At 39.2% G+C, this 23,016-nt stretch overlaps 1 protein-coding gene across 4 annotated transcripts in view; it reads right to left on the bottom strand.

Annotated features, from left to right (window-relative positions):
- SWIP (strumpellin and WASH-interacting protein) overlaps positions 1-23,016 on the bottom strand; it is a 496,362-nt gene that overhangs the window by 303,621 nt on the left and 169,725 nt on the right. For all 4 annotated transcript variants that reach the window (XM_090381778.1, XM_090381779.1, XM_090381782.1 and 1 more), the window contains exon 8: positions 9,139-9,299. In XM_090381778.1, the coding sequence (XP_090237904.1) occupies positions 9,139-9,299 (161 nt within the window). The remainder of the gene's footprint in view (positions 1-9,138; positions 9,300-23,016) is intronic.

Here is a 23,016-nt window from a genome sequence, read left to right as displayed (position 1 = left end):
TTATGTTACTTTATATTTATATCAATTTAATTGACTACAATTAATTGATAATGTAACTTCAAATCAACACATGTTGATTTGAAGTTAACATAACTCTACATAACTCTGCTTCTATTAGAATGAGCAGTAGCATGGAAAGCAAGGCAATGGAGATTTCCAGGACTGTTGGGAGTCATGGCAGAACAAATAAATACATGGGCTGTGTTAGGGTAACTAAGAGTAGAAACAAGTGCACGTATACCAATGCTAGGAGTATAGTTAATAAATTTGATGAGCATAAAGTGCTAGTCAAGACATCAAAGGCAGATATTGTTTGAATAATGGGGGATTTTAACTTTCCAGATATTGATTGGAACTTGTGGGTTGGTCAATGCACAATAGCAAGACTTTTTTGGATTTATTGGATGACTGTTTTCTACAGCAGCATGCTCGAGAGGCAACTAGAGGGAGTAATACTCTTGATCTGATTATCAGCAGTGATTATTCATGCATTAAGAATTTGCAGATAAAGGAACAGCTGGGTGACAGTTATCACAATGTACTGATATGGGAATTACTTAAAGCTGTAACTACCATCAGGGCCAAAGGGAAGGGCTTTTGCTTTCGTAAAGATGACTACAGGGGTCTCAAACAGTTTTTAAATTCTGTACAGTGGGATCAACTGATGATTTTACCAATGTTGAATTCTAAATGGGAAGCCTTCAGGGACTTAATCTTAGCGGCTACTAGGCTTTTCATTCCAACTAAGAAATACTCTTCAAGGTTCAGGCCTAAATGGATGTCAGATGAATTAATGAGACTCGTGGCAGAGAAGAAAAATGTATGGGATGCATATAAATTATCAGGTGACACAGAAGCCTATGGCAGATATAAGCTTGTCTGTAATCAAGTCGCAAAGGAGGTTAGGCAGGCGAAGGCAGATTAGGAGAAATCTTTTGCAAAGGATGCAAAGGAAAACGGTAAAGAGTTCTTTACTTTTGTAAACTCTAAAAGGAAAGGGATGAATCAGATTGGACCACTTAACATAGATGGGCTGACTATTGATGATCATGCTCAGGTAGCTAATAAACTGAATGAGTATTTTGCATCTACATTCGCACATGAGGAGTTATTCAATGAGGGGAATGCCAGAAGTTTATCAAACTCTAACAGTGAGCTAAGTGATTTTGTAATAACTGAGAGCAAAGTGGAGGAGAAATCATTGTAGTTAAACTTAAGGAAGGCACCTAGGGTGGACGGGATCTACCCAGTTATATTAAAGGAGGCAGCAGAGGAAGTACGCAAACCTTTAGCCATAATTATGAGAGCTTCCTTGGAATCAGGGGAGGTCCCCATGGACTAGAGGTGTGCAAATGTATCACCAATTCACAAAGAGGAGTTCAAAAGGTGACACAAGTAACTATAGACCTCTTAGTTTAACTTCTGTTCCAGGGAAAATAATGGAGTCACTGGTTAAAGAAGCATTGGATCATCTAGACAAGTCTGCAGTTATTGTTAAGACATAGCATGGGTTTGTTAAAGGGAGGTCTTGTCTGACTAATTTGATTGGATACTATGATGTAGTCACAAAGGAACTGAATGTCAAAAATAATTTTGATATCATATACTTGGATTTCAGGATAGCTTTTAATACTGTTGCACATGGAAGACTACTGTACAGATTGGAGAGGTATGGCATTAAGGTGAAGTTGCTACAATGGATAAAAGGATGAGTGAGGGGGAGAAGACAGAGAGTGGTAATCAATAAACACTGCTCTTCGTGGACAAATGTTATTAGTGGAGTTCTCCAGGGTTCGGTGCTGGGCCCATTGTTGTTTTGTGTATTCATCAATGATATCGATGAAGGTTAATTTCCAAGTTTGCAGATGATACAAAGGTTGGCAGGGTTGTTAATGACAGTAAAGACAGTATGCTACTCTAACTGGATCTAGATAAGTTGGGAAAATGGGCTGAGAAGTGGCAACTGAAGTTTAACATTGACAAATACAAAGTACTGCATATGGTTAGCAATAACTGAAGAGAAACGTACGAACTATGTGGTACTACACTCAGGGAAGTGGAAAGTGAAAAAGACCTGGGAGTAATCGTGCAGTCAAATATGAAGTTTGCTGAGCAGTGCAACCAGGGCAGGTCATGGAGTCTTTTCAATGATATATAGGAATTTTGCTAGCAAGGACAGGAAGGTGATTATCCCATTGTACAAGGAGAGTACTGTGTACAGGAAGCCTCATTTTAGGAAAGATGTAAAGTTGCTAGAATGTGTACAAAGAAGGGCAACTGGATTGGTGAGGGGAACAAAGGGGTGCTCTTACAAAGAAATCTTAAGTTCTGAAAATTGCAGAGCCTGGAGAGTAGGCACCTGTGAGGTGATCTGAGTCAGGTGTACAAGGCCTTGAATGAGTTGAGCAAGATGAAGGCTGATGGGATTCTTCCTCTTGCTCAGATTAAGAACCTGAGGGAGCATAGATTCAAACTGAGGAAAGACAGTTGTAGAATGTATGTGTGCAAGTTTGCCTTTAGCCAGCAGGTGGATGATTGGTGGAACAGACTTCCATATTTCATTGTGGAAGTTGATAGCTTAAATAAATTTAAGGCTGAGCTGGATGGCATTTGGAACGAATGGAGAGGTGGAATGGGAGGGGTTTTTTTTTTTTTTTTTTGGCTGATGCTGCATAAGCTTTCTTTCTTGCATCATATGCTTCTACTAATGCTAATGCTGTACCAGGAGTCGTTCAAATTTTATCCAGAATTACCATTGTTTCTTGTAAAAAAAACAATGTGGAATGGTGTCAGTCTTGCATGGTGATTTCACATTTCACCCCTCCTCATATTAACCATATTTTTGCATATTTTAGTTATATCATGTATCTAAAATTTAAGCTGGCATAGTAAGAAGATGGGGTAGTGATGTGTAATCAAATTTTTGGTTAAAGAATGCCCAATAATCTAAAGATATTCAGTGAAGACTTGCAGAAAGTTTGGGGACAATGCATAAGCTTATGAATGGGGGTATTCCATTCAAAGGATGCCAGGAGACAGTCAGAAATCTTATGTGCAAGATTGAAAATGGTAGTCATTTACATGAACATTAACAAAGCTGCAAAGCTCATTCTGATCAATCAATACTGTTCTCTCCATGAAATCTCAGTCTCATAAGAGGTGAAAATCAGTGCCAGTAGTGTAGAGGCAGCCATTCACAAACATCTTCACTTCCAACAAGTGAATGCAAGACACATTGCAAAGATGCTGATATTAAAGCTAAAAGTGTGAAGAGTTAAGATTTCTTCTAAGAATTTGAAACATCACTGAAAGGAGTGGAATGTGTTTCTTGATTAATTTGTGACATAAATAAATAAACAAATGAATTTTCTGTTTATACTCTGGGATGACCACATGGTCAGGGGAGTTCACAAGAAACAGCACTGTATTTAGCAGTCATGGGCAACCAGGGTTGCCCATGACTGCTAAATACTGTTCACTCAGACAAAAACATTATTCACTCTATTAGACATACATTCACTAAGGGATCCTCCGCCAACAGCCAATGAGAAGCAAACATGCTTTGAATCAGCTATCCAGGCAGTGTCTCAGATTTTTTTAATATACAGCAGATTCACCTGTTCAGGTGATGCTATACATTTTAAAAGATATTAACAACTTAGGCATAATCTCGAATAATGCTATTTATCTTTTAATTGGACATAAGACCAAGCTCTAGCACCTAGTTCTTGGTATCAAACTTTTGAATGAGCAGATATTTCCCCATGATTGCACACCTAATGCAGTAATGTGCCTCAACTTGGGTTTTTTGCTGAACAAAAACCCCAAGTTACCACTATAAAAAACCTTACTACCCTCACCCAAGACTAACTTCGCTAAATTGTGAAAAAAGCCCTTAAAAATCATCACATCCTCAACAGGATTCAAACTCGGACCTTTTCCACCTGATGTGGGGGAGGATGGCAATTATACCAGACTGAGAGCATGTCCTCAAATCTGTCTGATCTTTTAGGTTATGGTATTGAGAAACTGCACAAATTCATAATGAAACAACTAAAACATTCGACTGCTAGCATTCATGGTGAGCAGACATGCCTTGTGGAGCTCTTAATACCGACAGCAAAATATAAGCGGGGATCAGAGCAGAATTATTGGAGTAGAGCAGGATTTCAGAGGGTATTTATATTTAATACATCGTAAAGTGTATTTTGATATTTTTCTCCCATAATAGTTTGATTTTTTTTAATATTATACTAGGGGGGGGGCTTTGCTCGCCAACCCCCACACACCTTTTCTACGTAATATGTAGAGGTATGATGGAGCAGGTCAAATCTTTTCTACATAAAAGACACACCAGTCGAAACGCACTGATCGATATCTATGAGGAAATAAATGCACTCTTCTCACGAGGATACACTATCTTCCAAAAAACCTTGTGCACCAAGTACTGAAAAACAAAGAAGACTATATTGCCTTCATCCACTTCGCCCAGGACCTGTTCGAGAAGCGGAAAACCCTGTCTAGGATATCAACTTTTAAAAATTGGAGGATCACTGGATCTAAAAATCTAAACATCATTTGGATTTGACTCAAAGAAAATAACCTGGACTTGACTCTACCTGCCAAATGGCAACATATGCAGTGCTCCCTTGCACTGTCACTTTTGTTCCCTTCTCCTTCCCCTCTTTCGCCTGATGGAGACATCTCCATCTCATTCTGTCTATCTCTCTCTCTTTTCTACCCCTAAACTATATCCTCATTTTCCTACTATCTCTTTTTTTTTTTTTTTTTTTTTTAATTGTGGTCTCTGTCAGGAAGCTCAGGTGACCCTGGCAGAGACCAGCCAGAGATTTTGGAACTGCCTGGCTATCTCCCAGAGATTAGTGATAAGCAACATGGAGACCTGTCAGGAGCCCCCTTGGCAAAAAGCCAGATGACAACCCAACCCAACACTACACTTCATAAAACAACACACTACTCACACTTCTGACTTTCACAGAGTACTGTTTTACCACATAGAGTACATGGTGCAGCTGTGGGAAACCACCAGAGCCTCCCCCAACCCAAATATGCCACATTGATCGATATCTAATCAGGAAATGACCTATGTAATTATTTACCTGTGCATTTGTAGTGTGTGGTAGTCTCAAGGTTGAATAATTATCACTATGTAATTATTTAACTGCATTTACATAGTTCACTTAGGAAAAGGCCTGGTAAAAATTCAGATCTTGGGTACCACTCCATACTTCGACTAAAATTCAGGAAGAAGGCAGTGATTGGCAGGTGCCACTCACTGTTTAGCCCCCGCCCTTTTCCTCCTAGGCTGACATGCCTAGGGTGTTTATCCCTGCACTTGCCGCTGTTTTAAAATTGGGAACTCATTTTCTGATTTTAAAACAGCAGTATGGGAGATAAACACCCTATCTAAGCTAAGCACCCCCCCCTCCTTGACGGCACAAAACAATCAGAAACAAATCGCATTCACAATAATCACCCAATCATAGAACTCGACTGTTCAATCACTCCATTCTACACCCACACCCACTGCATGAAGACAAGTGGTACCCAAATAATATATTTTAGCACACTATGTCATTATTTACTGCATTTATATAGGTCACTTAGGAAAAGGCCTTTTGCTTTGGGTTCCATAATGCATGAGGAATACTGTTGCATCCGAAAGAGCAGGACAAAAATATTTAACTGAAATATTTACAAACTATACAAATATTTAAAATATTTACAAAATACTAAACTATTTGCAAATATACAATATTCATTAATATACAAAAAACATTACAATGGAACATACAAAATACTAAACTATTTGCAAATATACAATATTCATTAATATACAAAAAACATTACAATGGAACATCAAATGTTAGACGGTAAAGCACGTGCACGAGGTTCATGAATGTTATGGAGGCCTGTTAATAATTAATTGCCCTCTTCTCCCATTGGCTCGAATAAATATTACTAGGAGGAAAACTTTTAACTTTTTTAATGTATAGAGAGAAATATAATTTTTTGAAAGTTTCTTTTATTAATATTTAGTAAATTTTACAATGGTCGTTACAAGATCCACCTTGAACACTTCGTCAGAGGGTACCATGACTCATATGGAAATAGCCAATGGCGATTTCCGGGTGAGTCATGATTTTATACTTTGCAGAACGTGTGGCATGTATTCCAAGGTCGACCTAGTGTATAATCATAGCTCACCTGGACATTCTTTTCTTTGTCACCACTGTATGCAGTGTACTTATCTTAAGTTAAAATTTGGTGCACTGTTAGAAAAATTTGAGTCACCGAAAAAAAACAGGTGCTTGTCCTTGAGAACAATGTAACTGGGAACTCGTCGGGGACTCAAGACTCTAGTAACCTACCAAGTGATGCACTACCGATTCGGGCCCCAGAACAGAATAACCAAGTGCAAACTACTCTGGTTCAAAAGGAATTAGTTCTATTAGGAGACTCCATGGCCAGGGAAATGGGAAATATTTTTTGTAATAAGGACAGGTGGACTAGAACCAGGGTATGTCTGCCAGGAGCAATTATTAATGATGTCACCAACAGAGTGTCAGATCTAAGGGGGAGTAAAGAGAATATTATTATTCACGTGGGAACTAATGACATTAAGCACACATGATCTGACAATTTGTTAGACGAATATAGGACCATGCTGAAGAAATGTTGCAAGTTAGGTCACAATGTCTATGTGTCTGCAGTTCTGCCCAGGCACAATAGGAGGGATTATATGCTGAAAGCCTTGTGGATTAACTCAAGAATTGAAGGACTCTGCAAGATTTTTGGGGGGAAATTTCTATCAGCTTGGCCCGCACTTGTAGGTAGAAGGAATCTGTTTTGTAGAGATGGGATACATTTAAACCAGGGGTTCTCAATGAGGCGATACAATTTACAGATAATAACTGATTTTTGGGGGGCAAAAATCAAATAACGGAGGGCGAAAAAATCATGGGTATCACAATGGTTTGTGGCCCTCCAAAATTCAACCCTACCCGATGACATCTTAATCCTTAATTTCTCTCTGGGTTTTCTTTTCCCCTGAGACAACTCATTTTTAACATATAGGTATCACCTTTGCTTTTCATAGGCATCAAATGCCTAAGTGCTTTCAGAAATAATGTCTCTGCAATCCTTGGTGTTTGTGCCTCTCCGACAGCTGTGATCTTGAGGTGGCTGGTGAGTGTGGTTTATTTATTTATTCTTTTGTTTCACTGGTCAGTATATGAGGCATCGATGGGATGAGGAAATGTTTCAGTCTTTTGTTTCGTTTCACTGGTCAGTATATGAGGCATCGATGGGATGAGGAAATGTTTCAGTCTTTTGTTTCTACTTTCTAAGTGACAATTAGTATTGATTTATTGTTTACTTGTGGAAGTTGTTTATTTTTGATCCACAGTGCTTTTGTGAGTGACATGGGCTATGAGATTTAAATAAAAATAGTTTATATTTTATTATTTAATTCTTTGTAGTTATTCAGCCCAATATCAATCATGTCAAGTGGTGAAAAGAAAAAGTGTTGACAGTATCTGGATGAATATTGAAAGCCCATTCGACTCAAGGCAGCCCATGTCTTATGTGTAATAGTTCTTTTTCAGATGAGGCTACGAAACCATCAAGACTTTTAGATCACTTAAAAAAGAAACATCCTGATAAAGTTGGTAAACATATCAAATATTTTAAAAATTTAAAACAGAATTCTGGGCAACATAACACTTACTTCATTATTTAAGAAGAATACAAACAAATGAGGATGGAATGATTGTGCCTTATAAAATTGCAGAAATCATAACAAAAACTGGTAGTGCTCATACAGTTCCTCAGACTATTATATGACCTGCATTAGGTATTGTAATTTCAAAAGTAACACATCAAAATCCTTCCAATATTTTAAAAACATTGCCACTGAGCAATGATTCAATTCGAAGTCGAATTGATGAGATGTCAGTTAATGCTGTTGTGTTTTTAGGAGCATCAGTGCCTAAGTGTTGCTCGGTGCACATTGTCTGTAAATTGCATGTGTTCAGAGGTTGATTTTCTGTTTCTGGAAGAAAAACCCAAGTTTCCAGGAGAAAAACCATACTACCCTCTCCTGAGACTGACTAACTCAGCCAAATTGTGAAAAAGACCCATAAAAATTCCTCCCGTCATCGATGGGATTCGAACTCTGGTCTTTTCCACCTAGTGTGGAGAGGATGGCAATCCTACAACTGTGCTAGGGCAAGATATCAGTTAACATTGAAGAGCAGCTAAATAACGAATCAAAAGCCAGAAAATTTTCTATTCAGATTGATGAATCCACAGTTACTGACAATAAAGCCCTTCTAATGGCATATGTCTGTTATTTTGTTGATGGTTTTAAATTGAAAGGAGAAATGTTGTTTGTAAAATCTATAGAAACTGACTGTACTGGAACATCCGTATGCATGGGTAGCACAGTGGTATCGTCACCATCCACCCCACACCAGGTGGAAAAGGCCCTGGTTTGAATCCCATCGATGATGCGAGGAACTTTAATGGGCTTTTTTCACTCTGTGGCTGAGTTAGTCAGTCTCAGGTGTAGATAGTTTTTTTTCCTGCCAGAGACTGGGGTTTTTTTTCATCCAGCAAAAACAGGATTATTAACCAGAGATCACACGTAACTTACAGACACAATACATATATGGGTATATATATGTATTAACCTACCAGGTGACCCTAATGTAATTGTTTCGTTTTTTGTACTAGAGCATCCATTTTTGCTGCTGTAAAAACATGGTTGGATGAAAAACAAGTATCGTGGAAAATTTAGTATCCTGTGACACAGATGGTGCTATCTCCATGGTTGGAAGACAACGGTTTTAAAGCCCACCTAAATACCATAGCTTTCTAAGGGTTACAAAATTACAATAAGGGTTACAAAGGGTTACAAAATTTCAAGCGAAATTGTTTCCTTCTAGGTGTTGTCTACTTAATGCTGTCCATTAACAAAAAAAAAAAAAAAAAGTAGAATCTCCAACAGCAAATCATTCAATGCATTCCACATTAGGAGGGAAAAAAAAGAAGGTATGGAAACTATAATGACATTGACGAACTGCATACTATTGCTAATTGATCGAAAAAACTTACTTGGTAACTGACTGGCTTCGTTGCTGTAGATAGGTTTGTCTTTGATACTTAAAAAAATCCTTTGTTTTCCTATCAAGTGTTTTTTCCATGTGTGGAAGGTGCATTAAAAGGAACTGATCCGGAAACCATAGAATATTTCCTACTAAAGGCACTGCAGGGATCTGAATTAAAAACAATAGACAAATGCAGATGTTCAATAATGAGAATTTAGATAAGGTGGGTAACAATAAGTTTAATTGCCAACTTATTTTTCAGAATTAAATTCTTTTAACTAATCTATAAAAATAAATGTTTCTCTGAAGCAAATTTTCAACATTTTTTAATAATGAAAAAAAAAAAAAAAAAATCAGTTAATCAGCAAAGACAAAAGTCAAAAATTTCATCACATGGGCCAATCATAAACCAATTTCCTAACCACTTTTTAAAAATTTACAATAGAAGATACTATTAATCGCCACAAAGGCTTCAAAAGGTTAGTAATCCATTAATTTCTGCCCTCTTGGGTTCATTTATCCAAAGAGAAAAACTGCAGAGGCAGATGATTGGTTGTTTTGAATTTTCATAGCAGCAATAAAGGACATGAGACAGCGGTATATTATGTCTGCATTTTTGAAGACTAAATGCACATGGCATGATATGTAATATGAGATTAACTATATAATACTGGTGTAAATACACCATAGTTTCCCATAAATTTAACTACATAAGTAGTGTAATGGTATCATTTGATTATATCTCATATTGTGACTACCTTCACAATGAGATACCAGGTATTGCACTACTTCGAATAAATAACACTTCTCCAGTAGAGGAGACTACTGTTATTTATTCTCAGTGGGCACCACCACCCAGATGCATTTCGGAGCTTGTTGGCTCACTCATTGGTTAGCAGGCAGGTACCCTGATAATACAGACATGCCATCATAGTTGCAAAGTTAATTCCACAATATGAGAGAGATGCAAAATGGTGAAGATAATGACAATATTTTTGAAGACTAAATGCACAAGGCAATAATATGTTATGGGTTGAGATTAATTATATAATATTGGTGTAAATACACTACAGTTTATCCATAAATTTAACTACATAAGTAGTGTAATGGCATCGTTTGATTATATCACATATTGTGGCTACCTTCACAATGAGATACCAGTATTGCACTACTTTGAATAAATAACACTTCTCTATTAGAGAAGACTACTGTTATTTATTCTCAGTGGGCAGTACCACCCAGATGCATTTCGGAGCTTGTTGGCTCACTCATTGGTGGACGGGCAGGTACCCTGATAATGCAGGATTTAACTTTGCAAGTACCCTGATAATACAGACATGCCTTCCATGATGGCATGTCTGCATTATCAAGGTACCCGCCCGCCCACTGATGAGTGAGCCAACAAGCTCCAAAACGCGTCTGGGTGGCAGTGCCCACTGAGAATAAATAACAGTAGTCTCCTCTAATAGAGAAGCATTATTTATTCGAAGTAGTGCAATACCTGGTATCTTGTTGTGGTAGACACAATATGAGATATAATCAAATGATGTCGTTACACTAATGTAGTTAAATTTATGAGTAAACTATTGTGTATTTACACCAATATTATATAGTTAATCTCAACCCATAACATATTATGCTTTGTGCATTTAGTCTTCAAAAATATTATCATTATCTTCACCATTTGGCATCTCTCATTTTATGGAATTAACTTCACAACCTTGATGGCATGTCTGCATTATCAGGGTACCTGGCCACCCACCGATGAGTGTGCCAATAAGCTCTGAAACATGTCTGGGTAGCGGCGCCCACTGAATAAATAACAGTAGTCTCCTCTACTAGAGAAGCATTATTTATTCAAAGTAGTGCTGTTTTTGTTGTTATTTGGCTTTTAGGAGCATTAGCAACTAAGGCCATATTGCTCCGGGGATATCTGGTGGTCATTCACTGACCTTTCCTCATCCTCCGTATTTGGTGGTCACAGGCTCGAACCACGGTCTAATCAAGAAGCGTGTGCTATGCACTGCTGCTCCTGTCCACATCGCTACGGATCAAAGTAATGCAATACCTGGTATCTCATTGTGAAGGTAGCCACAATATAAGATATAATGAAATGATGTTGTTACACTACTTATGTAGTTAAATTTATGGGTAAACTATGGTGTATTTACACCAAAATTATATAATTATGTCTGTATGTATGTAGAATCTCCAACAGCAAATCATTCAATGCATTCCACATTAGGAGGGGGGAAAAAAAGGTATGGACCTATATATCTTTGGTTGGTTTGCCTGCTTTGAAGGACGTAAAACATCACCTTCTGAAAAAAGAAAAAAAAAAAAACACCATGCAATTCTCATACAAGAATGAATGACTCAGGCATAGTGAAAAAAGCATTCAGGACGAAAAAAAGCATATGAAAGTTCCTTGCTTTAAGATAGAATCTGAACTCAGGCCCTTTCCACACACTGTGGAAGGAGAGCTATTATGGGCACAGAGAGAAGACTCTCAACAATAAAGTCCAAATCAAGAGCACCAGAATGCCATCATCAAATTTGGTAGCATGGAGATTACTGTATCATAATTAATGCAACATATCAAGACTTTATCAAGAAAAAGGGGGGGGGGGGAATGTTGAAATTGGCAGTGTAATTTCAAATTCATATCATTTGAAAACAATGGACTGAATCTCTGCAGAAGGCCACTTTGGCAGGTAATTATTACAGTGTATGCTGCTTGAATGTAAACTTCATGAGATCCAGGTGACTGTTACTCCTTAAGATTTAGTTTGTACCCCCTGATCCTTGTCTCACTTACCAGCAAGAACCCAGATGGATCCTCTCTAGTTTCCAAACTTATTATTAGTACCCATTACCAATGTTGTCTTCTCTGAACCCTCTCTAGAAGTACTGTTCTCCTTCAGGTTTAGATTTTTAAACGCAGATTTACACATCTGAATACAATATTTCAAAACACTGCATCAGTTCTTTCTCTTTCTTTCTTTTTTTACTGTTCTGGGGTGAACATACACAGATAAACTGTACTTAGTCACTCGAGAAGTAAAATACAAGAAAGATGAGACAAGTTAGGCAGGTTACATATTCGTAGTAAAAATATTTAGATTAATATATTAAAATACAAGAAGAAAAGAACAGAATATTATACTACTAGAAGCAGAATATTATAGATATTTCTATAGATATTTCAGAATATTTCTAGGTGGTAGATGACTCTCATCAACCGGTGCAATACCACCACACTTTGCTTATTGCAGGCTTGAAGTGGGGGAACCCATGTTTAGTCTCTAGAGCTAAGTTCCGGTCAACACTTCCCTATCTCTTCCATCATGCAGTATGATTGATGACTTTTGAGGTTATGATGAACATCGTGGCGAGATCCAATATTCCTTCCATTTCGAGGGTATAGCTCTAAAATGGTGTTCGCAGGCCGGCTGCTAGTCAGTACACTGGACCAAACCTATTGGTAACTCTCTAGGAGGCTTCCGGATCAACTAATGTATAATCTTGCTACTTCTACTCTGCCAGATAAGTGACTGAAGGGAGCCCGAGTATTGTGTATGCGGGGAGCATTGTCGAGGTCACGTTATGTCAAGGATCTGGGTATATTCTTACCATGCATATGCCATATCCAAAAATTTCATTACTTCATACAGCATGTCCCACCCACTTTTTCTTACTATTGAATACACCATGAATGGTCAAACTAATAGAGCAAGCTTATCTGCGAAAAGATCTAAACCTCCCAAGCACTTCCTAATTCATTTCACAAATATACGTGGTGTCAATTCTAATCTCAACAATGTCCATTTCCACTTGCAGTCTGCCAAACCTCATGTACTTTTTCTGATAGAATCTCAGTTATCGGCTGAATCAACTACTGCTCATCTCAGATGCCCAAATTATTCGCTGTATTGCTTTCGCCTCAAAGGTGCATATGTCCATTCTGATATTCCCTGTCAGAGACTTGCAATTTGGAATCTCCTCTCTTTGATCTTCTCTGGCTTAAAATCTCTCTACCTCATTGTGTCAAATTCATCTGTTGTCGGTACTGTTCTCCCAACTCCACTAATCACTTGCAGCTCTTTGACTTCCTCTCTTTGCAACTTGACTTTCTCCAGTCCAACTTTCCTAACAGTGAGGTAATTTTCCTTGGTGATTTTAATGTTCACAACTCCAGCTGGCTTCCGTTTTCTAGTCACACCGACCCAGCTGGTCGAGATGCTGTGGCTTTTGCAATTACTAATGACCTTGCACAGATTGTTCATTTACCTACAAGAATACTGCACAATCCTAATCATACAACACGCTTGATCTTTTTCTCAAAAACAACCCTTCTAAGTATATGGTCGCAGTGAGAGGTCCTTTAGGAACTTCAGATCAAAACTTGGTGATTGTCTCTTCTCCAATGGAGCCTTTATCTCATGGCTATTCCCAACCTCATGTTTTTTGGCATTACAAGAATGCAAAATGGGATGACCTGCGAGATTTCTTTTCTTCTTTTCCTTGGTCGGATTACTGTTTCAAAACTTCTGATGTCAACGTTTGCTCAGATCGTGTCAGTGAAATTATTCTTGCAGGAATGGGATCCATTATCCCATACTCCACTTTAAAATCTCGTCCTTTATCTAAACCTTGGTTTTCCAATAAATGTGCTAAGGCTGTTCAAGAGAAGAATGGTGCATATCGTAATTGGCTTGTTTCTAATTCTTCAGTTTCATTTTCTGCCTACACTAAAGCTCGCAACAATTGTAAAGCACTTATCAGTCCAAACTAGAGTTTGAACAGGCTAAGAGTAGAAAACTTGCTTCTTGCCCTAATGGTAGCCGAGCATTCTGGTCTCTTGCCAAAGCTATTGGCTGCAACTTGTGCCCATCTCTGCACCCACCTCTGTTCAAACCAGATGGTTCTGTTGTCATTTCAGACAAGGATAAAGCTGATCTGGTAGCATTCCATTTTTCTTCCAACTTATGTATTAATGATCTTGGTAAAACACCTCCCACCATGCTCCATTCAATGCCTCCTGTGGTCTTCCGTCAAAAGGATGTCAGAAGGATTCTGACGAATCTTGATGCTAAGAAAGCTCCAGGTCCCGATGGTATTTCTCCACTTATTCTCAAAACCTGTGCTCCCGAACTTACTCCTATTATTTGCCGCCTTTTTTCACTTTCCTATACCAAAGGTGTTTTTCCTTGTGCTTGGAAATTTGCTCATATCCAGCCAGTTCCTAAAAAGGGTGACAAATCCCTCCCATCCAATTATCATTCCATTGCAATTACTTCTACTCTTTCTAAAGTAATGGAGAAATCAATTACCTGTCAACTCTTAAACGACCTAGAAACCTTCCGTCTAATCAACGATCGATCCACTGGTGATAATCTGGCTCATGTTAACCATTTATGGACTAATTCAATGGAAAGGTTCGGTGAAACACAAGTAGTTGCTCTAGACATCTCAAAGGCTTTCGATCGTGTTTGGCATAAAAGGTCTTCTAAACAAGATTCCATTTTATGGTTTGCCAACTGTTTTTTATTGTAATTGGTTATCCAGTTTTCTCTCTGATCTTTCAATGAGGGTGATGGTAGATGGCTCTCTGTCTTCTAACTTCTCCACTAATGCTGGTGTCCCCCAAGGTTCAGTTCTTTCCCCCACTCTTTTCCTCTTGTATATTAATGACCTTCTTCCATTGACTGGAAATCCTATCCATAGTTTTGCCGATGATAGCACATTGCATTCTACTTTCCATTTTCAGAAACCCTGCCCTGCTCAATCAGCTTCATCTTCTCAAACATCTGCTACCAATTCTTTAAATGCTGATCTTCAGGTAATTCTCCAGTGGGGCATAGACAACTTAATTGATTTCAACCCTTCTAAATCTCAGTCTTGTCTTATATCTCGCAAAAAAGATTCTTCTGCTCCTATGCTTATCTTTAGTGACACTTCGATTTCTAGGCAAAATGATATATCTCTTATGGGGATTACCCTGACTTCTAATTTCTCTTGGTACAAGCACATTACAAATACTGCTTCCCCTGCATCTAAAAAACTTAGTTTTCTCTTTCGCTCTCTGCGTTACTTTTCTTCCAAACAGCTGCTCACTCTGTATAAATCGCAAATCCGCCCTGCCATGGAATATTGTTCCCACATCTGGGGCGGTGCCCCCAAAACCTCTCTCAGGCTTCTTGATTCCATTCAGAAGAGGGCAGTTAGGTTAATTAATGATTCATCATTAACAAAATCTCTCCACTTGTCTCATTGACATACTGCTTCTGCTGCATGCCTCTTCTACAGATACTTCCATGGGCACTGTTCTTCTGAATTGGCTTCTATAATTCCCGCTCTCTCTCTCTCTCTCTCTCTTTCAAAACAATCCAAACACATGCCGCCACCAGCCAACATCCGTTTACTGTCCAACTTCAAACTCACAGAACCAACTTTTCATCTTCTTGTTTATTCATTCAACTGCCGTTTTCTGGAACAACCTTCCTTCATATGTATTTCCTGAAAATTACAGTTTACAGAAGTTCAAGTCCAATGTCAACAAATATCTTGATTCGTCTTCTCAACCTCCAACCCAAGCACATTACTAAGTACTATAGGTTCTAATACCTCTCGGTATGTGAAGGGGTTCACATAAAAAAAAAAAATATATATATATATATATATAACATATAATATTCTGTTATTTCAACAATAAAGCAGCTAAATATAACACATTTAGCCACTTTATTGACTAATTGTTATATTAAATTATTTTCTATAAGTAGCTTATAGACCTAGTCAAGATTCTTGGTTTATTCTGAATTGAGACAGCGAGATTTGGAAGTTAATTAATACTTAAGTGTCTGTAGATTTACCGTTCGTATCTTGCCGCCATTGTTATATGATACAACGTTATATCCTGAACTAGATAGCATTAGCTTAGTATAGTATATAATATTATCACTTAATCAGTAAAATTTATTAATCTTGTTAACCTTCATTGTCGATTAAATTGTACTTTTTAACTAAATACATATAACGACTTAGATTTTACAAATGTAACATAATTAATTAATACATAACTTGATACGGAAGTTATATAATGAAACTCGAAGATAATATTCGATACTGAAAAAAAAAAAATATATATATATAGTGTTACAACTGTGATGGGATACAAGTTTGGGGTTATAATTTTGTACTGAAATTGAAATTTTATAGAAATTGAATCGAAATCATGACTCAGACCAGGGCAGCAAAGCAAAAGGCTCAGGCCAAATGGAGTGTGTGGCTCAGGGGAGACTGGGGGGGGGGGGGCAGTTACCCTCTGAATCACAGCCATTTAAAATGCACTGCTTGCTTGATGTTTGTCGAGCAATCAGGTATGGGACATGATATTGCCAATGGGGATGTTTTTGTGTGTGTGTGTGTGTGTGCGCGCGTGCGCGATGTAAGGAAATGAGGCAACAACTCAGCGTTGTTACGGGACTATATGAGAGCTTGCAGCACGCCCTCGAAGGATCTAAATTGAGGATCCCATCAAGCTCTCAGCTGCCCACATCAATACCAGAGCTTACACTTGATTGTCACGCAACGCAGCACCAACCCCTAAGGCAGAATGTGCTGGTCCCACAGGAACTAGTAGTAGTTGTTGTTTTTATTTGGTTTTTAGGAGAATTAGCAACTAAGGCCATATTGCTCCGGGGATATATACAGTGGTCATTCCCTGACATTTCCACATCCTCCATATTTGGTGGTTGCGGGCTGGAATCCCGGTCTAATCAAGAAGCGTGTGCTATGCACTGCTACTCCTGCCCACATGGCTACGGAGGCACCTAGTAGTTGTTGGTGATTCTATTGTCAGGGAAACGGGGAACATGCTATGTAAAAGGGATAGGTGGAGCAGGCCCAGGGTATCACATCTGGCAGAATTGCAGACACTTTCAAATTCAACCCTAATTGACGGCTTTTTTTCAACAGTGACCTGCACTTGTTGTCATCAACATTTCCCAGGGGCAAAGGTTGATGACGTTGTACAGCGAATATCATCTTTTAAGGGCACAAAAGGTGATATTGTTGTACACGTTGACACTAACAATATTAAGAGTAGGAGACCGGCAGAATTACTTAACAAGTACAAGACAATGCTGAAAAAAAGCTGTGAGTTAGGGTTGAATTTGAAAGTGTCTGCAATTCTGCCCAGACACGATAGGAGGGAGTATATGATGAGAGTCTTGCCGATCGATTCGGCCTTGGAGAGATTGTGCAAGGCTCAAGGGGTAGAATTTTTCTCAGCCTGGTCTTTACTTGTTAACAGGAGAGACTGTTTCTACAGGGATAGGATATACTTAAATAGAAAGGGTTCAAGAATATTTGCTGATGCTATCGAAGCAATGTTAGGTGGGTCGGAAAACTGCTAGATTGGGGGGATACAAGGACTAATAGATTAACAGTAGCCACTGGCAGAGGTGAAAGAGATTCTTGCACTGCTTCTATTGGAATGAGCAGCAGCCTGGAAAACACGATGCAGGGTATTTCAGATACTGCTGGGAGTTATTGCAGTACAAGTAAACACATGGGTTGTGTTAGGGTAGCTAAGAATAGGAATAGGTGCATGTATACTTGCGTGTACACCAATGCTAGGAGTTTGGTAAATAAATTTGATGAATTTGAGGTATTGCTCAAAACATCAAAGGCAGATATTGTTGGATATCAGAGAAGTGGTGTCACACTGATATACAGAATGCAGAACTGCAATTTGGGGAGTACAATGTGTACAGAAAGGAAAGACAGGATAGGAAGGGAGGAGGGGTTCTGCTGTTAGTTAAGAAACACATAAAATCCAAGAAAGTGAAGTCAGTCGACATCGCTGGACAGTGCAGTGTCGAGTCAGTTTGGTGTGACATAAGCATTGGGAGATCAAAATTGAAGTGTGTTATAGGCCTGATGACTGATGAGTATAATAAAAAAGTGTACAGGGAAATAGAGTGAACCAGCAAATCAGAGAATCTTATAATGGGGGATTTTAATTTCCCAGATATTGACACTGGAATTTGTGGGTTGGTCACTCACACATGGATTTATTGGATGATTGTTTTCTACATCAGCATGTTCAGGAGGCAACTAGAGGGAGTAATACTCTTCATCTGATTATCAGTAGTGATTCTTCATGAATTAAGAATTTGCAGATAAAGGAACCACTAGGTGGCAGTGATCACAGTGTGCTGAAGTGAGATTTACTCAAAGAGATAACTACCATCAGGGGTAAAGGGAAGGGTTTTTGCTTTCATAAAGGTAACTACGGTGGTCTGAGACAGTATTTAAATTCTATACAGTGGGACCAACTGATGATGTTACCAACAGCAAATTCAAAATGTGAAGCATTCAAAGAATTTATCTTGGAAGCTACTAGGCTTTACATACCAACTAAGAAATATTGTTCAAGGTTTAGGCCTAAATGAACTAATGAGACATATTTAGTTATTTAGTTATTTGGTTTTTAGGAGCATTAGCAACTAAGGCCATATTGCTCCGGGATATGCGGTGGTCATTCCCTGACCTTTCCGCATCCTCCTCCTCCGTATTTGGTAGTGACGAGCTCGAACTCCGGTCTAATGAGACATATGGCAGAGAAGAAAAATGCATGGGATACATATAAATTAATGGGTGACATGGAAGCCTATGAGAGATATAAGCTGGCCTGTAACCAAGTCACAAAGGAGATTAAGCAGGCAAAGGCAGATTATGAGAAATCTTTGGCAAAGGATGCAAAGAAAAACAACAAAGAGTTCTTTACCTATGTAAACTCTAGAAGGAAAGGGATGAATCAGATTGGACCACTGGATATTGATGATCCTGCTCAGGTGGCTAACAAACTAAATGAGTATTTGCATCTACATTCACCCATGAGGAGTTATTCAGGGAAGAGAATGCAAGAGGTGAGTTAAAATCTGGCAGTAAGCTGGATGATTTTTAATAACTGAGAGGAAAGTGGAGGAGAAATTGTTGAAGATAAACATAAAAAATGCACCTGGGGTGGTGGGTTCTATCCAGTTATATTAAAGGAGGCAGCAAAGGAAGTAAGCAAACCCTTAGCCATAATTATGAAGCTTCTTTGGACTCAGGGGAGGTACCCATAGACTGGAGATGTGCAAATGTGACCCCAATTCACAAAGGAGGATCAAAGGGCGACACAAGTAATTATAGACCTGTTAGTTTAACTTTTGTTCCAGGAAAATTAATGGAGGCACTGGTTAAAGAAGCACTGCAGGATCATCTAGACAAGACTTCAGTTATAGCTTGAACATAGCATGGTTTTGTTAAGGGAAAGTCTTGCCTGACCAATTTGATTGGATACTATGATGTGGTCACAAAGGAACTATGTGCAGGGAATAACTCAGATATTAGTATTAGTAATGGCCACATGATGCAGGAAAGCCTATGGCTTATGCTGCATCAGCCAAAAAAAATAAAACAATGAAAAAAAAAAATAAAACTAATAATTAATAAAAGAAAAGGAAATCAAACCTATCGTCCTATGCATTACCCTCACCCAAAGGTACTAACCAGATGACCTTTGAATTTTCCCAAACTGTCAGCCTCTACCACCCATGTAGGCAACTTATTCCAGTAATTTATAACTCGCTGGCTAAAATAAAACTTCCTGCAGTCCAATCTAAACATCTCCCCCGTAACTTGAATTTATGTCCCCTAGTTCTGGCATCATTTATAATCTTGAAAATTTCGTCCTCATTCGTTTTACTGATGACTCTCAGAGCCTTAAACACCTCAATCAAATCTCCTCTAAGGTGTCTAGTTTCCAAACTCTGCAACCCACATATTCGATGTCTTTCTTCGTAAGGACGCTCTTTTGTCGATCTCACCAGGCAAGTTACCCGTCTTTGCACCCTTTTCAAGAAGCTCAATGTCTTTCTTTAGGTGTGGTCTCCATACTTGAACACAGTATTCCAAGTGTGGTCTAACAAAAGGCCTTATATAATGGGATTTTCACGTCCCTATCTCTACTTGCAAAAGTTTGATAGATCATCGATAGGACACCATAGGCCTTCCTTGCAACCTGTCTACAATGCTCAGAGAATTTCATGTCTGACCATATCGTAACACCCAAGTCCCTTTCCTCCAGTACTGGGTTTAATTGAACTCCACCAAGTGAATAAGTTATTTTGGGATTACTGTTTCCCAGGTAATGGAAGTTTGAATGGAAACTTTTTTGAAACTTATATACATCGGCAAAACAAAAAAAAAAATTCCACAACACCTATCCATCCCCTTCAATAATTTGTCTAGTTCTGACTGAATTTATTTAAACCATCCACTTCCACAACAACAACTGGAAATTTGTTCCAACAATCAATCACCTGTTGGCTATAGCCAAACATTTGCACATCTATCTTGCAACCAACCTTCCTCAATTTGAATTTATGTCCCCTCATATTTCTAGCCTAAGAAAGAGGAAGAATGCCATCGGCATGGAGTCTACTTAATCCATTCAAAGCCTTAGACACCTCAATCAGATCACCTCACAGGTGGCTAGTCTCCAGACATTGCAATTTGCAAAACTGTGCTTCCTTGGTAAGCATCTAGATTCACACATGAGAAATTTTTTAGGGATGGGAATGCCAGAAGTATAACATATTACAGGGAGATAAATTATATTGTGATAACTAGGAGGAAAGTGGAATTGAAACTGCTGAAATTAAATGCAAATAAGGGCACCTGGGGTGGAAGGGATCTGATCTATCTAATTATATAAGGAGAGGCAGCAAAAGAGGTAAGCAAATTTAGCATTCATTCAGGGGAGGTTCCAGGGAACTGCCAATCCAAAAATGGGGAACAAAGGGTAACATGAGTAATTACAGAACTGTAAGCTATAAATAATGGTCACTGGTTGAGAAGTAATGCAGGATCATCTCGACAGGAGTTTAGTTACACCGATGAGCCAAAACATTATGACCAGTGAGTCGTTATGCAAATAGAAGCAACTGCAGGTGAACTATGGCATGTGTGCAGGCCGGGACATGGTATAAAAAACACCCGATACTGAGCTCTGTTAACCAGTATTACTCTTGTTCTTCAGACGGGAAAGGTAGCAGACTTAAGCAAGTCTGCTACCTTTCCCATCTAAAGGGTAGCAGACTTAAGCGAGTTTGACAAAGGCCAAATTGTAATGGCCAGATGACTGGGTCAGAGCATAACTGAAACGGCACAGATAGTGAATGCTCATGGTCAGCTGTGGTTAATACTTACCGAAAGTGGTCTGGGGAGCTGGACCACTTTCCCCACAAACCGCCGGCGAGGTGTTGGACAACCATGGCTCATCAATGCTCGAGGTGAGCGAAGACTCTCCCGCATGGTATGTGGCAACAGAAGGGCGACTTCTTTTGTGGTGCAATTCGCCAGTAATTGGAATGCTGGTGATGGAAGTAATGTGTCAAAACACACAGTACACCAAACCCTGCTGAAAATGGGGCTGCACAGCTGCAGGCTGCTCTGAGTGCCCATGATAACCACGGTTCGCCGGCGACAGCACCTACAATGGGCACACGAGCATCAAAACTGGACCTTGAGTGATTGGAAAAAGGTCGTCTGGTCCAATGAATCAGGTTTCCTGTTGCACCATGTGAATGGCCGGGTACATGTGCATCGTTTACCTGGGGAAGTGATGACGTCTGGATGCACCGTGGGACAAAAACAAGCCAGTGGCGGCGGTGTGATGCTTTAGGCAATGTTCTGCTGGGATATCCTGGGTCCAGTCATCCATGTGCCAGGCACTCTGACGAATACCACCTACCTAAACATTCATTCCCAATATGGCAGCCATTCAGCGTGGACACGTTATTTCCAGCTACTGATTTTGTGTCTATATATGTTTTATAAGTGCTTTCTGTTTCAGGTAAAGTGTTGTTATTGTTGTTGTTGTTTTGGTTTTTAGGAGCATTAGCAACTAAGGCCACATTGCTCCGGGATATGCGGTGGTCATTCCCTGACCTTTCCGCATCTTCCGTATTTGGTGGTGACGGGCTTGAACCCGTCTAATCAAGAAGCATGTGACACGCACTACTGCTCCTTCCCACCTGGCTACGGAGGCACCCCAGGTAAAGTGTATCAAGTGTTAAAGAAACATTAGCGGATTCCTTAGGTGAGACTATTTTTACATCTACTGGGTTATTTAGCAGAATACAAGCATTTTTTACCTGTTCCCTTTGTTGGCAGACAGGTCACCATGCCACTGACAACAAGGAAATAGGGAGGGTGACCAAATATTCCCGGTCAACATGTTCGGATCCTGCATTTGACTTGGGAGGGAGTTCCACCTGAGTGACTTTGGATGTGATACTGTCCCAACATTTTGAGACTGAATGTGATAAAAAAATTGACTATTTTGAACTATTTTGTGAAGAAATCATGACTATCGAGTTCCCCCCCCCTCTACCATAGACTTGCAATAGACAAGCTACTGTACTGACCCGTACTGTGGAATGTGTAGTATTCCCCTCCAGCGCAGGGATTAGTCATCTGACATTTATTAGCTGTGACCTTGATTGCAGTTCACTATCCGTGAAGCGAATGTCCACAGGCATTGTACAGAAAGTAACAGTATCCTTCTGGGCCGACCTTGGAACAACCTTTCCCCCCACTATTTTTGGAGGGGAACAATCCAAAAACTTTTTTGCTCTGCTGGAAGGCTAATAATTGCACTACAAACACCTAGCTAGTGTCATTCGATGTCCCTTTCATTCCTCTCTTGAATGAAACAATACGGACTCGGTTATCCGAAGTGAACCCGATAATACAAAAATGATGGAAAAGGAAGAGATATCAGGAAATTCTGGAGCACCTATTTCCCACACAGCTCACAGTGATG

The sequence above is a fragment of the Mastigoproctus giganteus genome, chromosome 9 (assembly GCF_048544385.1).
Source record: "Mastigoproctus giganteus isolate SK-2022 chromosome 9, ASM4854438v1, whole genome shotgun sequence".
Lineage (NCBI taxonomy): Eukaryota > Metazoa > Arthropoda > Arachnida > Uropygi > Thelyphonidae > Mastigoproctus > Mastigoproctus giganteus.
Note: the sequence above shows the minus strand (reverse complement) of the source record. Positions and strands in the feature narration are given on the sequence as shown.